Source organism: Anastrepha ludens, chromosome 2 (assembly GCF_028408465.1).
Source record: "Anastrepha ludens isolate Willacy chromosome 2, idAnaLude1.1, whole genome shotgun sequence".
Taxonomy (NCBI): domain Eukaryota; kingdom Metazoa; phylum Arthropoda; class Insecta; order Diptera; family Tephritidae; genus Anastrepha; species Anastrepha ludens.
Window position 1 is genome coordinate 173435953 of NC_071498.1, and position 14704 is coordinate 173450656.

General features: G+C 37.5%; 1 protein-coding gene across 2 annotated transcripts in view; it reads right to left on the reverse strand.

The window, feature by feature from the left end:
• The window catches only part of LOC128855895 (uncharacterized), a 78847-nt gene that overhangs the window by 15737 nt on the left and 48406 nt on the right, over positions 1–14704 (reverse strand). For both annotated transcript variants that reach the window (XM_054091122.1, XM_054091123.1), the window contains one exon: positions 12144–12359. In XM_054091122.1, coding sequence (XP_053947097.1) covers positions 12144–12359 — 216 coding nt within the window. The remainder of the gene's footprint in view (positions 1–12143; positions 12360–14704) is intronic.

Sequence of the window (14704 nt, forward strand, 5' to 3'; positions counted from 1 at the left end):
TGCTGCTATTTAAAAAAGAACATAGCACGTGGGCAGAAAAGTCCCGGGCCTAACAAAGAAAACACTTGTTTTTTTGTTCAAAATCAGCTTTATTCATCAACGTAATTTCCTTCAAGAACAAAGCAGTCATGCAAGCACTGCTCTAATATTTCAAAACCACTTTTGTGGAATGATTTATCTTTTGCTTCAAAATATACCTCAATTCATTCGAGCGAAATTTCTTACCGGCGAGCATTTTTTTAGGTCTACGAATAGCCAGTAGTCGCTGGAAGCCAAATCTGGCGAAGTTCAATGTAGTTTTGCCATTACTTTGATTGACTTGTGTTGTCTTGTTTTTGGTCAACAATGAGTAAAAGCGGCACCCACTTTGAGCAGAGCTTTCTCATAGTCAAATATCCATACAATATAGAGCCAACACCATCTTTTGATATTTTTACGATGTCAGCTAACGCAAGCAACTTCACTTTTCGATAATTCAAAACGATTTTGTGGATTTGTTTGATGTTTTCTGGTGTTATTGCCTCATATGGATGTCAACTGCGTTGTGCATCATCGTCGTCTCTACGACCACGTTTGAAGTCAGCAAACCATCGTTTTATTGTTGTTTCTAATTTCACTTTTCTAGCCATTAATCAAGAAGCGGTATAAAATAAAAACACAAAATTATTTTTGCTAACGTCACTCTTATCACAATACTGACGAACTAATGAGTAGAATAATATGAAATTTTAACAGCTGTCTCATTAAGGTTCGTACTAACTGAAAAAGAAGTGAATGCAATAAAATTAATGCCATCTACTATATGTTAGGCCCGGGACTTTTCAGCCCACGTATTATGTATTTTATTCTGCGTTCTGTTGGATTATAACATTCGAAAATATTTACTAATAGGTCTATTTATAAGTTCGCGCGGTTTTACAACAGATGGCGTAACTTGATTATTATTCCATCGATCCACATTTCCAAACATTCATTGGAGAGCTACTGTCGTAAGGCACAAACGTCAGTATAAGTTTTTTATTTGAAGCGTAAACAACAATATTTTTACCACACTTGAAAATGTCGAATTTCGTGCCAAATAATGTGTTTTTGCGGGGAATTCTTCTTCATTATTTTAATATGAAGAAAAAAGCAGCCGAAAGTCATCGTATCTTGGTGGAAGTTTATGGTGAGCATGCTCTATCTGAGCGAACGTGCCAGAAGTGGTTTGCACGCTTTAAAAGTGGTGATTTTGGCTTGGAAGACGAAGAACGCGAGGGTGCGCCGCCAAAGTTCATGGATACCGAATTGGAGGAATTGCTCGATCAAGATCCGGCTCAAACGCAAGAAGAGGTTGCAAAAACTTTGGGAGTTGATCAATCAACCATTTCCAAACGTTTAAAAGCCATGGGAATGATCCGAAAGGTAGGCCATTGGGTGCCGTATGAATTGAAGCCAAGAGACGTTGAACGCCGTTTTATGGCATGCGAACAACTGCTTCAACGGCACAAAAGAAAGGGTTTTTTGCATCGAATTGTGACTGGCGATGAAAAGTGGGTCCATTACGACAATCCAAAACGTCGGGCAACGTATGGATACCCTGGCCATGCTTCAACATCGACGTCGGCGCAGAATATTCATGGCCTGAAGGTTATGCTGTGTATCTGGTGGGACCAGCTGGGTGTTGTGTATTATGAGCTACTGAAACCGAATGAAACGATTACGGGGGATGTCTACCGACGACAATTGATGCGTTTGAGCCGAGCACTGCGAGAAAAACGGCCGCAATACGCCGATAGACACGACAAAGTTATTTTGCAACATGACAATGCTCGGCCACATGTTGCACAAGTGGTCAAAACATACTTAGAAACGCTCAAATGGGATGTCCTACCCCACCCGCCGTATAGTCCAGACCTTGCGCCATCCGATTACTATCTCTTCCGATCGATGCAACATGGCCTGGCTGACCAGCACTTCCGTAATTACGATGAAGTCAAAAAATTGATCGATTCGTGGATTGCGGCAAAACCGACCGAATTTTTCACAAAGGGAATCCGTGAATTGCCAGAAAGATGGGAAAAAGTAGTAGTAAGCGATGGACAATATTTTGAATATTAAATTTGTAACCATTTTACGTCAATAAAGTTTCAAATTTCGAAAAAAACCGCACGAACTTATTCATAGTCCTATTATTTTGCGAAATGCAGTCTTCGCAGATCCACAAATTGAATTATTTTGATACCGTAATACGTCTATCAAACCAGACATCGGCTGCTTATTACTTTAAAGCGATTTATAAAAAAATGTACAGAAAATTGCGCCAGCTAAACAGCAATAAGAAGCCACATCAAAATACTTTAAATTATAAATATTTACAAGTAGTGCTGGAATGCTTTGAGGTTAACCTGCAAATTAAAAGTGTTGCAATTTACATGAGTTGCACACCATCCGAGTTTCCCGTCACCCCTGCACTTGCCGAAGGGTATGTCTGCGAGAGGTAGAACCTTCATTCAGCCAGCCATAAAGGAAAGTTCGAAAGTGTGTGTGTTTTAGTGTTGGCATATTCGTAAAGCTCTCGTTTACACTTTTAAATGCCCCACTTTTGTCGCGTAACGCGCACCTCCCCTCACTTGTAGTTGGCTTTTGATTATAGCTAAAACGAAAGTGTAAAAACCACACAAAGAACGCCAGTCGCATAAAAAGAAGAGTAAGGAAAAAATGTTAAATGTAGCAAACACGCATACGCGCACATTCTACCGGTTACACTCATACATACTTGCATATTTGCTCACACATAAACACGTGTGTCATGAACCGGAAACAACTACTGGCACCTGCAACAAAAGCATGCAAGTAAAAGGTGTCCCATGACGATGATCTATTTTGAAAGCTAAAAAACAAAAAGGCCGCTACATTGGTTATCGAATATAAGCGTCTGACACGTGCGAGTATATAAGCAAATGTAAATGTGAAAATTTATTTGTTGGTACTTTATAGTAGACTCCTAAACCGAACACCTGATTGCGATGAAATATTAGCGAATTGTTTTGGGTACGCTTGGTAAGGGAGAGTAGGGGAAGCGTGGATAGCGCGTGTGTTACCTGATTTTCTGGGTGAGCTCGTTTAGGGTTTGATTTATTTGAGCTTGGTAGTGTGTAAGATTTGTTGGCGGCGCACACCAGTGTGGCGCGGCTAATCACCTTTTGATACATTCAGTGAGCCTTGTGGCTTAGGAGACTTCAAAATAGTCGCTCTTAGTGCGTGAAATGTACGAGGATCGTTTGGTGCGGAAAGTCCGTGAAAAGTTAGAAATGTGGCTCTACTGTCACGCATCGAGGTAATGTTCAGTTAGTAGCATCTCTTGGGAGATGCACACACACCAAGTTTCAACCAGATCGGTCTACTATTTTTTTTTTTATTTTACATCACGACAACGCACCAGCTCACGCCTCAGCAATTATGGTTATAAAATTCATGGAAATAGGGTTAGAATTCAGTTCGCATCCCCCTACTCTCCAGACTTGGCTCCCACGAGTTCCGCGAATTACTACACTGTTGATTCTCTAACTTGAAGAAATGGCTGGCGGGAAAAACAAACAAGAAATTGATTGCAGAAACGAATGGCCATTTTCCAGACTTGGACGAATCCTATTATTGGAAGAGATCAACAAACTAGAACAGCGTTGGATCAAGTTTATAAGCCTGAAACGAGCCTATGTCAAAAATTACACCGAACAATTAAGTAGTTTTTATTTTTGCACTTAACCCTAGGCAACTACCCTTTAATAGCATATAACCTCTCTTGATCTGCAAAACTAATAGAATCCGAAATATCGTTATCAGAATTCGAATATGCTCTATCTTCAGTAAAAGGTAAAACGCCTGGATTGGACAAAATTTCTTACCCACTAATCAAAAATCTCCCAAATTCAATCAAGGTACGACTAACAAAGCTATATAACAATATTCTTGACACTGGCATTTATCCGCAGTTCTGGAAAACATCAAATATAGTTCCAATACTTAAATTTGGAAAACGATCCACTGATGTTAACAGCTATCGCCCTATCTCCCTTTTAAGTTGCCTAGGGAAAATTCTAGAAAAGATTATCGGCAATCGTCTTGCTTGATACGCCAAAAGAAATAACCTCATTAGCTCGCGTCAGGTGGCTTACCAAAAAGGACATAGCACAATTGATGTCTTGCTATCCCTTGACAATTTTGTAACAAACGCCCTATCTAGTAAAAGCCATGTATCCCTGCTCTCATTGGACTTCCAAAAAGCATTTGACCGCATTGGAATTCATGTCGTTTTATAACAATTACAAAAATGGAAAGTTCGTCCTAAAATGCTAAACTTCTAGACATTTTTTCTTACTAACAGGAAACTCTCAGTCCCTGTCAATGGCTCACTCTCATCTACCTGCAATTTATCAAATGGTACCCCTCAAGAATCACCTCTTTCTGCCTTCCTTTTCTATCATCGCCTTTGATTAATTGAGCCATCTCCTATGCAAATACAAAAGCATAGAGCATCAAATCTATGCCGATGACGTACTCATATACACAAAAGCCAATAACATATCTAGTGTTGAAAATATCTTTACTGATATTCTCAACGATATTTCATTATGGTCCATAATTTCAGGTGTAAAACTCTCTCTAGAGAAAACTAATATTTTACATATCTGCCGAAAGAGGAGTCAGTGCAACATATCACTGAGAATAGAGAACTATGCTATTCAACCCAAAGAAAACTTAATGTTGCTAGGATTAATTATAGACTCTAAGTACTCTTTTAAGCCGCATTGTAATTATATTAGAAATTCCCTAGCAACTAGATTAAAAATCATTAAGTATATGTCCTGCAAACATAGTTATATACATCCTACGACACTTATTAATGTTGTCAGAGCACTACTTTTATCGAAAATAGACTACGCCTTGCCAATCTACGGACACTGTGCAACATCTTTAATCCGCAAAATTTCAGTGCCTTATCATGCAGCAATCCGTCGAAGCCTTAGAGCTTTCCCAACTTCACCAATAAAATTTCTACTAGCAGAAGCCGGCTTACCGAGTATCCCCAATAGAGTTACCGATGCAACATCTCGTGTTCTTGCAAAACAACTCGACACCACAAATATGGCGCTAACAAACATCTTCAACAATACAATTTTACGAAAAACGCAGCCGAGGATATTATCATCTATATCAAGATCCCTCGTTTTCGCCAAGGAGAATTTCATAACTCTTTACCGAGCGAAAAGAGTCGTTGAAACTTTCCCTCCCTGGCTCATTAGCCTCAGATCATTCAAAGATGTCTTACTCAGCTTGTCTAAGCAAAACACACCAAACACGGTATATCGATCTACATTCTCGGAGACATTTGAATGTTATAGAACATCTGGATGGAACTTCATTTTCACTGATGGATCTAAGACTTCGGACTACACCTCTCTGGCCGTAATCAACCAAGATGGAGCCGCAATATCACAATGGCTTCTTTATCCAATGTGTACAATATTCACTGCTGAAGCCTTGCCAATCGAACTAGCCGTTGAGTATGCAAAGAAAAACAAAGGGAAATACATGATTTGTTCTGACAGGAAATCATGCATCACAGCAATCAAATCACCGCCTTATTCTAACAAAATTATTTCATCGATTAGAAATTCACTTGTTGCAGCACTAAACAAAATCAAACTAATGTGGATACCCGGTCATGCTGGAATCTCAGGAAATGAAGCAGCTGATACGGCTGCTAAAAATGCCAACAAATCTCCTACACTTATGCTTAAAGTTATAAGCAAAACGGACCTGTTTAACGCCATAAAGAAAGAAAGACATAATGTCGATTTAGCAGACTGGACAACGCAAGGGCATCACTATTACAGACTAAATCCTATCCGGTGAGTCTGACCCCTAATTTTTTGAAGCCGTATACTCGTCTAAGACTGGATCATACAATTTTTACCCACTCACACCTTCTAACCAGGAAAAGTCAGTCCTCCTGCCCTTTGTGCGGCGGTCCAAACACAGTGGAGCACTTGATTAACCAATGTCCAGTAAGGAAGGAGTACGAACCCGCTGACAACATTAACCTAAGTAGAGCATTATCTACACCTAGCTATGACAATATCGTGACAATATACAATTTCTTAAGGAACCAGGATATCTTAAATTTAATTTAGCGCAGATTAAAGTATTATTTTATTTTATTCTTCTATAACAATAACCGCTTAGTTTTAATCAGTATAATTTTTTACATTTCATTTTATCCCACTGAATTTACGGGACTTAAATAAATTAACAATTTTTCTATTAAAAAGACGACTGAAAGCCTCGTAGCTAGTGTCGCTTTTCTTAATTTATACTGTAATTTATTATTGTATAATTTGTTATAAATATTGTAAAATAAAATATTTTTGCACGGTCTCTTCAAACGACCCTCGTAAGATTGTAGTATGCACGTTGTGTACATTTCCAATTTATTAACACGTTGAGATGTGCAGAGGTCTGCTCGGTGAATTATATGAAAAACAAACGATGAGAATAAAATTTAGCTTAACTCGCTTAACTTGTTTAAATCGGCTAGGGGGTTCTGGAGTTGAGATATATATGGCAATCATATAAATGGGCCGATGATATCTCAGCAAGAATAAAAATTAAATAGAAAATTGTATAGAAAAAAGTGATAGAAAATACAGCTTAACTGCCTATAATTATCTAATTATTTTCGGAAAAAATTACATTTTTTTAACACACTTTTATTAGGTCGGGTTGTATGTATGTATGTATGTATGTATGTAACGGATTCTTTGAGCTTAATTTTCACTGGCTTCTAAAAATCTGATCGACTTGAAATTTTGCATACCTATCAAGGACCGATGACAATGCAATAATTTGATAAAAGTTTTCCATTATCCTTATTAGGATTGCCAGGATTAATATTTTCTTTTTTTTACAGTGGGCAAAAAGTAAGGTGAATTTGGTTGTAAAATGAAAAATCTTTATTTATTCTTGTAAATCAGCTTTTCAGGCTCCCTCCACGAAATAAGTTCTTCATCCCGATTACTTCTTTATCACGGCCGATAACTGCATAGCTTTAGACTCACAGTCGATAAGAAAGGAATTGAATATAACACGAATATATCGAATCATTTATTCACTGACTGGAATGATAACAATAATTTTCATTCATAATAAAAAATAGTTTAAAAAAAAAAAAACTAAAAAACACGCTTTTTTGCTAATCGAACAAAAATTAAGATACAAATAGAGTAATTCAAATTAGAGTTAAAAGCGTTGGATGCATTTTGCTTCACTTTCATAACCCTCTGTACATAGGTAGTTGCCAATAGAATGATTGTAATATTTACTATATCAAGCATCCCACGCTTTTAACTCTGATTTGAATTACTCTATTTGTATCTTAATTTTTGTTATAATTCTGTTCTGAGGTAGTTGACTATGACTGATCGTTCGATTTGCTATTACTTCATTATTACCTTTGTCATTAAAATTTATTTTCTACTTTTAGCGTGTTTTTTAGTTTTTTTAAACTATTTTTTTTACATTTTCTTAAAGTATAATATTTTAGAAATATTGTGTGAAAATTTGAAGTGAATCCGACAAATACTTTTCGAGCTATTCAACAATTAACAAAGGGCGCTCGGGCGCCCGCTTTTTTTGTTTTTTTTTTTGTTTTGATATTTGTCAAGTGGAAACTACGCCATTAATAAAAATGGAACGATACACGCTCAAACAACAACGTTCGATAAACGCAATATTTCTGATGTAGCCGAAAGTGTTAAAGGAACCCCAGGTTTGTCCATTCCTCGCCATTTTTTGGAATTAGGCATTCCACAAACGTCATTACACCGTATTTTGCATAAAGATTTGGGTCTTAAGGTTTATAAAGTCTAGTTAACACAAGAACTCAAGCCAGCCGATCATCAACAACGTCGTGTCTTTGCTGATTGGGTCGTTGAAATACATGAAAATGATCCGGAATTCCATCGAAAAATCATCTTGAGCGATGAGACCCATTTCCACCTCGGTGGCTTGGTCAACAAACAAAATTGTCGGATCTGGGGCTCAGAAAATCCAAGATTTATTGTTGAAAAACCTCTCTATCCTCAACGTGTGACTGTTTGGTGCGATTTATGGTCCGGGGGAGTTATTTTTCGAAAATGAAGCTGGAGCAACAGTTACGGTGAATGGATTGCGCAATTTCATTTTCCTCTATGGTCCTATGTCCTGGAACCCAGATTAGAGAAATATTATCTGCACACCCAACAGATTTGATCTCCTCCTTACAGGAGTTTACTAATTCATAGCCTCGTCATAGCCTTGATCGCGCCTTGACTATCGAAGAAAATGTTTATATCTCCCTCGCTCCCATGTTCCCTTAGAATTTTGCATGCGTACAGAATCACAAAGTCTTTTGCCTGAAAAACATTAGCAGTACTCGTCAATTTTGAGGAAATAGATAAATTGGCTGATTTGGAGAAAACCGCTCTCTGACTCCCGATTCCATCTTGGAGCTGTCAATGAAAATAGATGTAACACCCTCGATATAAATTTCCCCTCGTTCCAATCCTGCCTGTCTTGGAATGATTGTTCTGGTTTGACCCTCAAAATCCAGTTTGCCCATAGAGAGATCGCACAGTGCGGCCGATTCCCGAAAAGCTGGCCAAAATTCAAAAAATTAAGTAATTGATTCAAAATTTCTTACTCGGGGGTTGTCGGGGTCGCTGATTACGAATTTGATCTTAAAATTTTGAAAATCCACCCCCTTCCACCCCTATTGGCCACCCCCTCACGTGAAATAGCGTATATTCTAGAACATAATCAAGATGCATGTAAATTTATATGTTTTCGGGGTCGCAAGGTAGCAAGTGGTAGCAGCTGAATCTTGTTTTATTCAGTAACCATTACTTTTTTGAGTAACCTTTAATAGGTTTCAAAGCACCATACTATACAGTTTGAAAACTCAAATTTTATAAAAAAAATTGCAAAAGTGTATCTACGTTTTGCTGCAGCTAAAAATTTTGTGTCGAGGTATTGATATGTACTAAAGATTTCTCGTATTTTACTAAACTTCCGAAGATGATTCCATTTGGTTTTGTTCAATTTACTCCATTACAAAATCTTTCAAATGTGTACAACTTTCACTATTCATCGACAGTAATACGATGCTCAAACGAAGGCCACATTGCGACTGAAAATACAGAGGATACTTAGGGTACAGGACGTTGCTATGAACGGTTTTCACTACTCAAGGCATTACTGTAGCCAACCCAAAGACAAAAAAACTCTATCTAGAAACTTTTTTTTCGACTTTTGGCCAGCTTTTTGGGAATCGGCCGCACTGTGGATCGGTACGAAAATTACTGTGTTAATTGCCTAAAGATGCTACCAGAGGCCAACCTCCTTTAACCTTTAGCGCACTTTGAGCAGCGATGGAAATAACGTAAAAGTTGATGGGAAGCAAGTGCAAAACGACATTAAGTGCAGTACTGGGGAAAATTCTACATACTCCGGTGATACTAATGCAAGCAGCCCTAATTTAATGATATTATAGCCCTTCCGAAGAGTTTCTCACCAAGCCAGGCATCCATATGTTAAAATTGGCAAAACCACTGCGTTGTACATCCACAGTACGACCTGTGGCTTGAGTCCCCATTTTTTACGAAACATAGATTTGCAGGAGTAGAAAGCTATATTGGACTTCTTAACCCGATTTTCAGAGTTGACTCGGAGGCCGCAAGTAGCAGTCCAGCGACTGAGTACAGCCAGTGACGTTTCCAAAATCTCAGCCATGACTAAGGGACACGGTCTCGATACCATTAGGACCAAGTCATCGGCGGATGCTATTACCTTAACCCCATCCTTATTTAGCATTATCACGAAAGGAAAGGACACCACCCTGCGGCGTCCCCCTGTGAACGAATCTAGTGACTTTAGCCCCTCTTGCGAACGCAGACTGATAGGTGTTTCCAACGCAGTGACAATTGACTCTGCCGTGATATTATTAAAATCACCTTCTATTATCTATGAAGGCCGCCAAAGTGAACTGTTTGCGTTCCTCGCGTACGGCTGATTCCGGGGATTTCCTTTTCAGATAAGCATGTAAAATAGGAAAAATACTAAAAATTATTGAAAAATTTGGGCTTCAGAGACATACGCCGAATCCTTGAGGTCGCAAAATAAATCTTTTCGGTCGCTGTGCTAAATTCCTGTCATAATAATAATTCGAGCAATATATTTAAAATCTATCGACTAACTTAAATATCACTTTTATCCAAATCGTAAATTCATATAAGAGAGCTCATGTATAAGTACATACAGTGGCCGACATAACTATGAATACCCCTTGAAGAAATATTTTGTTATGGAAATAAGTCCGTAAGCTGTTCCTCGAATTTAAGATTGTACACATTATTTTTGTAAGCGTGAGCTAGCAAACCAGCGCCGTTAGAAATGTGCCGTTATCTTTTCACATGGCAGAACAATTTTCACTAATTGCGTCTCAGTTGCTTTTCGGATTCAACAAAAGTGTGCATACCACTAAAATATCCGCGTGTGTTGTCCTTCGTTTTAAATATTTCCCAAATTCGTAGTGAAAAGGTAATGGAAACAATCTTTTGGTGTTTTTTTTACCTTGTATTTTACAACAAATATACTTTTAGCATATTGTAATGCCTAAGCAGAAGGAAATAAGCATTGATTTAAGATAACTAATTGTTCAGGACCACAAAAATGGAATGGGGTATGGCAAAATTGCTAAAAAATATAATAGATGCAAGTCAACAATCCAAAGAGTTATAAAAAGTTTCAAAAAAAAAGCGAGCGCTCCAAGAACAGGTCGGCCAAGGGTAACCAATTCTCGCGATGACATGCAAATAGTAAGGGAAGTTAAGAAAGACCCGACAACTTCGGCAAGGTTTATTAAAAAAAAGTCTTCAAATTAATGTAAGCGAGCGAACAATTCAGCGGAGAATTCGTGAAGAGGGATTTTCTAGCCATTACAAGATCAGGAAACCTTTCATCAGCAATAAAAAACATGAAAGCGCGACTAGCATTTGCCAAAAAGTACTTCAATATGCCATTGAGTTTCTGGAAGAGGGTTATATGGAACGATGAGAGTAAGTTTGAGCTAAAAAATACAAAAAGAAAAGAAAAAGAGTGGCGAAAAAGTAATGACAGGCTCCAATCAAAGTGCGTGCAAAGCGCAATTAAGTTTGGCGGGGGAAGTGTGCTTATCTGGGGCTGTTTTTCCTATAGCGGTATATCAGATCTGGTAGATATTGAAGGAAAAATGACTGAGGAGTCCTACGTCAATATGCTAAGCACATTCGTAGAGCCCTCGGCACGAAGAATGGGTCTTGGACACAATTTCATCTATCAACAAGACAACGACCCCAAACATACCAGTCGCGTAGCAAAGGAATACTTTAGACAAAACTCAATAGAGCTTTTAGAATGACCCGCTCAAAGTCCCGACTTAAATCCTATCGAGCACTTATGGCAATATTTGGACGAAAAAAATCGATCGAACAAGTTGCTGCTCAAAAAAAGCAAAGAATTTTTCAGAAACTGCAAGAGACCTGGAATGAAATACCTGAAGAGCTTCTTCAGAGATTAGTTCACAGTATGCCACGCCACCTTTTGGCTGTAATTAACGCAAAAGGCGGCAACACTAAGTATTTTAGACATTTGCATAACGTTATTACTTTTACTAATACTAGTAGGGTACAAGGGTACGCAAATTTTGTCGCTACAAGTTTCTGGGCATTTATAAAAAAAAAAATGAAAATAATATTTTGTTTTTGGAATTGAAATATTTTGATTTGTGTTTTTATAATGTTACTATATTATAAATAAATTAATAAGTTAATCGAAATTTGAATGATATAATAGAAACCAATATTTGTGTTTGAATTTTCCCTTAGGTAGGGTATGCATAGCTATGCCGGCCACTGTATATGCAGTATGTAGATATACCCTTATACTTTTACATATACATATATATACATCATAATCATCCCTTCACAATACTTCACTTAAAAATTCAAATTTTGTTAATGGCAACACTCACTTTGGGAATTACAAATATTTACAGGTTTTCACTAATTTGATATTTCTTTACTCACCAAAACTTTGACTGACCCATATGCCAACCATATCCAATTTCAGCAAAGTGTAGTATACGTGTTCGCCCTTTTCAATATTCATGAAGAGATGATAAACAAAGCTGCCACACCATGGCGCCACCGAACCGAAGAGGTGACAGAAGGATAAAAAGCGATATTCCTGCTCCCAAGGCATGAGGCCAGGCACAATTGCCAGAATGTAGAAAATCGGTATGGCTGTGGATAGTAGAAAAAAGAAAAGCAAGAATTAGGCGGTGGTGAATAGGCGGGTATTTAAAAGCGAGAAAAATGTTATGAATGGAAAATCTGAAAACAATTAAAATATATTATATGTACAATTATGTTTCTGAATAACTTTTTTATGAAATAAAACAAAAATGAGTTCGAGTGATGGAAATCTTTATTTTGGCCTTTACACGCTCCTTTGCTTGTCTGTTTGTATGCTGCAGCTGATGTGTGCACAGATGTGAAAAATGATTGATGTACGACGCCATTTGTAAATACTATAAATCCTCCGCAAGGATGGCTAATTTTGCGCCACCTTGTACATTTTAAACTTTACACCTGCAGTGATTGGTTAACTTAAATATTTGAGTACTTGGCTGTGTTTTACTAGGGGTATCAGAGTTACCAAAATGTAAGACTGATAAATCAGGTCGGTATTGTTACGGTGGGCGCCGTTGCCAAATGTGTTTGTGCGTGACTAACAATATCTGCCGTTCGGAATCGGCTTGAAGTTGTAGGTCCCTACATTAATGGACCAACATCAAGACGCACACCACAAATAGGAGGAGGAGCTCGGCCAAACATCCAAAAAGGGTATACGCGCCAATTATATACATAGTGAAGTCTGAAATAAACAAAACTGACAGGGGCTTTGTTCTAATAACTTCGAGTTTATTTATTCAAAATAGTCCCCTCTGGCCTCGCTACAATATTTTGCTCAATTTAAAAGCCGAAATGTCCCTCAGGAAGTCGATACCAGCCTTTTGGATGATCTCTAAGCACGCAAAAAGTTTTCCTTTAATGGCTAAATACAATTTTCCAAATAGGTAGAAGTCACAGGGTGCCACATCAGGCGAATACGAATATGATTGATGGTTATAATACTATTTCTAGTTAAAAAATCAGTCACAAGAGTGGATCGATGAGATGGTGCATTATCATGCAATAAGCGCCAGCTTCCTCCTTCGCAATACTCAGGGCAAATTCAACGAATGCGACGCAACCAATCCTTCGAAACGCCAAGATTGAAGATTGCATTGACGGTTTGGCTTGTTTGCACGAACTCCTTGTGGACAATTCCCTTGAAATCATAAAACAAATGAGCATCGACTTGTTTTTGGACTTCTCCAAACCCGATTTTTTGGGTGCATGCGGTAAAGGAAGTTCTCGTTTTTACTCGCCTCTTTAATGAGGTCTTTCGAATGTTGAATTCTGAGCATTTTTTGGTCCTCAGTTAATTTGTGCGGAATGAAACGTGCACAGATCTTTCGTAAGCCCAAATGATCAAATAAAGTGAGAAAAATCAATGTTTTGGAGATATTCAGCTCCCATTCCATGAATTTCAACAATGATTTCGGTTAATTTTTGATAAATTTACGAACCATTTCGATGGAGTTTTCGGTGGTTACTGATTTTGGGCGGACCGTATGTTCATTGTCATTTATGTCCTCTCAACCATCTCTGAATCGTGTACACCACTCATGAACTCTGCCACGAGATAGATAATCATCGCTATCACAAACTTTTTTTTTAATTATCAAGTCATTCCTAAAGTGCGTCTAAGCTTATGCAACTCTTTATGAAAAAACTAATCTGAATAGGTGCTTAAATATTTCAAACACTTCATAAGTAGATTGGGACATAAAAATATAGGGCCAGGACAGGGAATGATATTGCGAAAAAATCATGAAAATTCACGGACCGGCTCAAAAACTTTAAATCATAATATAATCAACAAATATTTACAAACATGTAAGTTGTCTTCCTTTTGTTTGTTTTGTATTATTATTATTAAGGTGACGTCAGTAGTTCAGATTTTTTGAAGTCTTTCTTATGATCATCGCCCGATTTTCTTCAAGGAGGATTCTTTTTATTTTTTAATTTCGTTTTTTTTTTCCGATCAGGCCCAGATTACCTATTAATAAAACTAATTTCTCTTGTCCAATTGATTTTAGATGAATCACCAAGGACTTGTAATGATCACCGCAAGGGACTTCTGGAGAAATGGGCTCCACTCAAACAGCGATAACTTTTACAATTACTAATTTTTTTTTTGTAATTTGACAAAAATTTTATTTTTTTTTAATTTTGCTTAAGTCAAGTCGAAATGATGTATTAATGCTATGTTTTTATTTTTATAAAATAAAGCAATTGACTAGCAGAAAAATGTTATTGAAAACCATCATTTATTCGGGCCTCTCACTACCCCTTAAATATATGAATGTTAATGATTTCAAAGGTTTTAGAAAAAAGTTATTGAGCTGATTCAACAGAAACATAATTAGCTCAGTTATAGCAAGTAATTGTAATAATAGTCTACAATTCTAGAAATGATA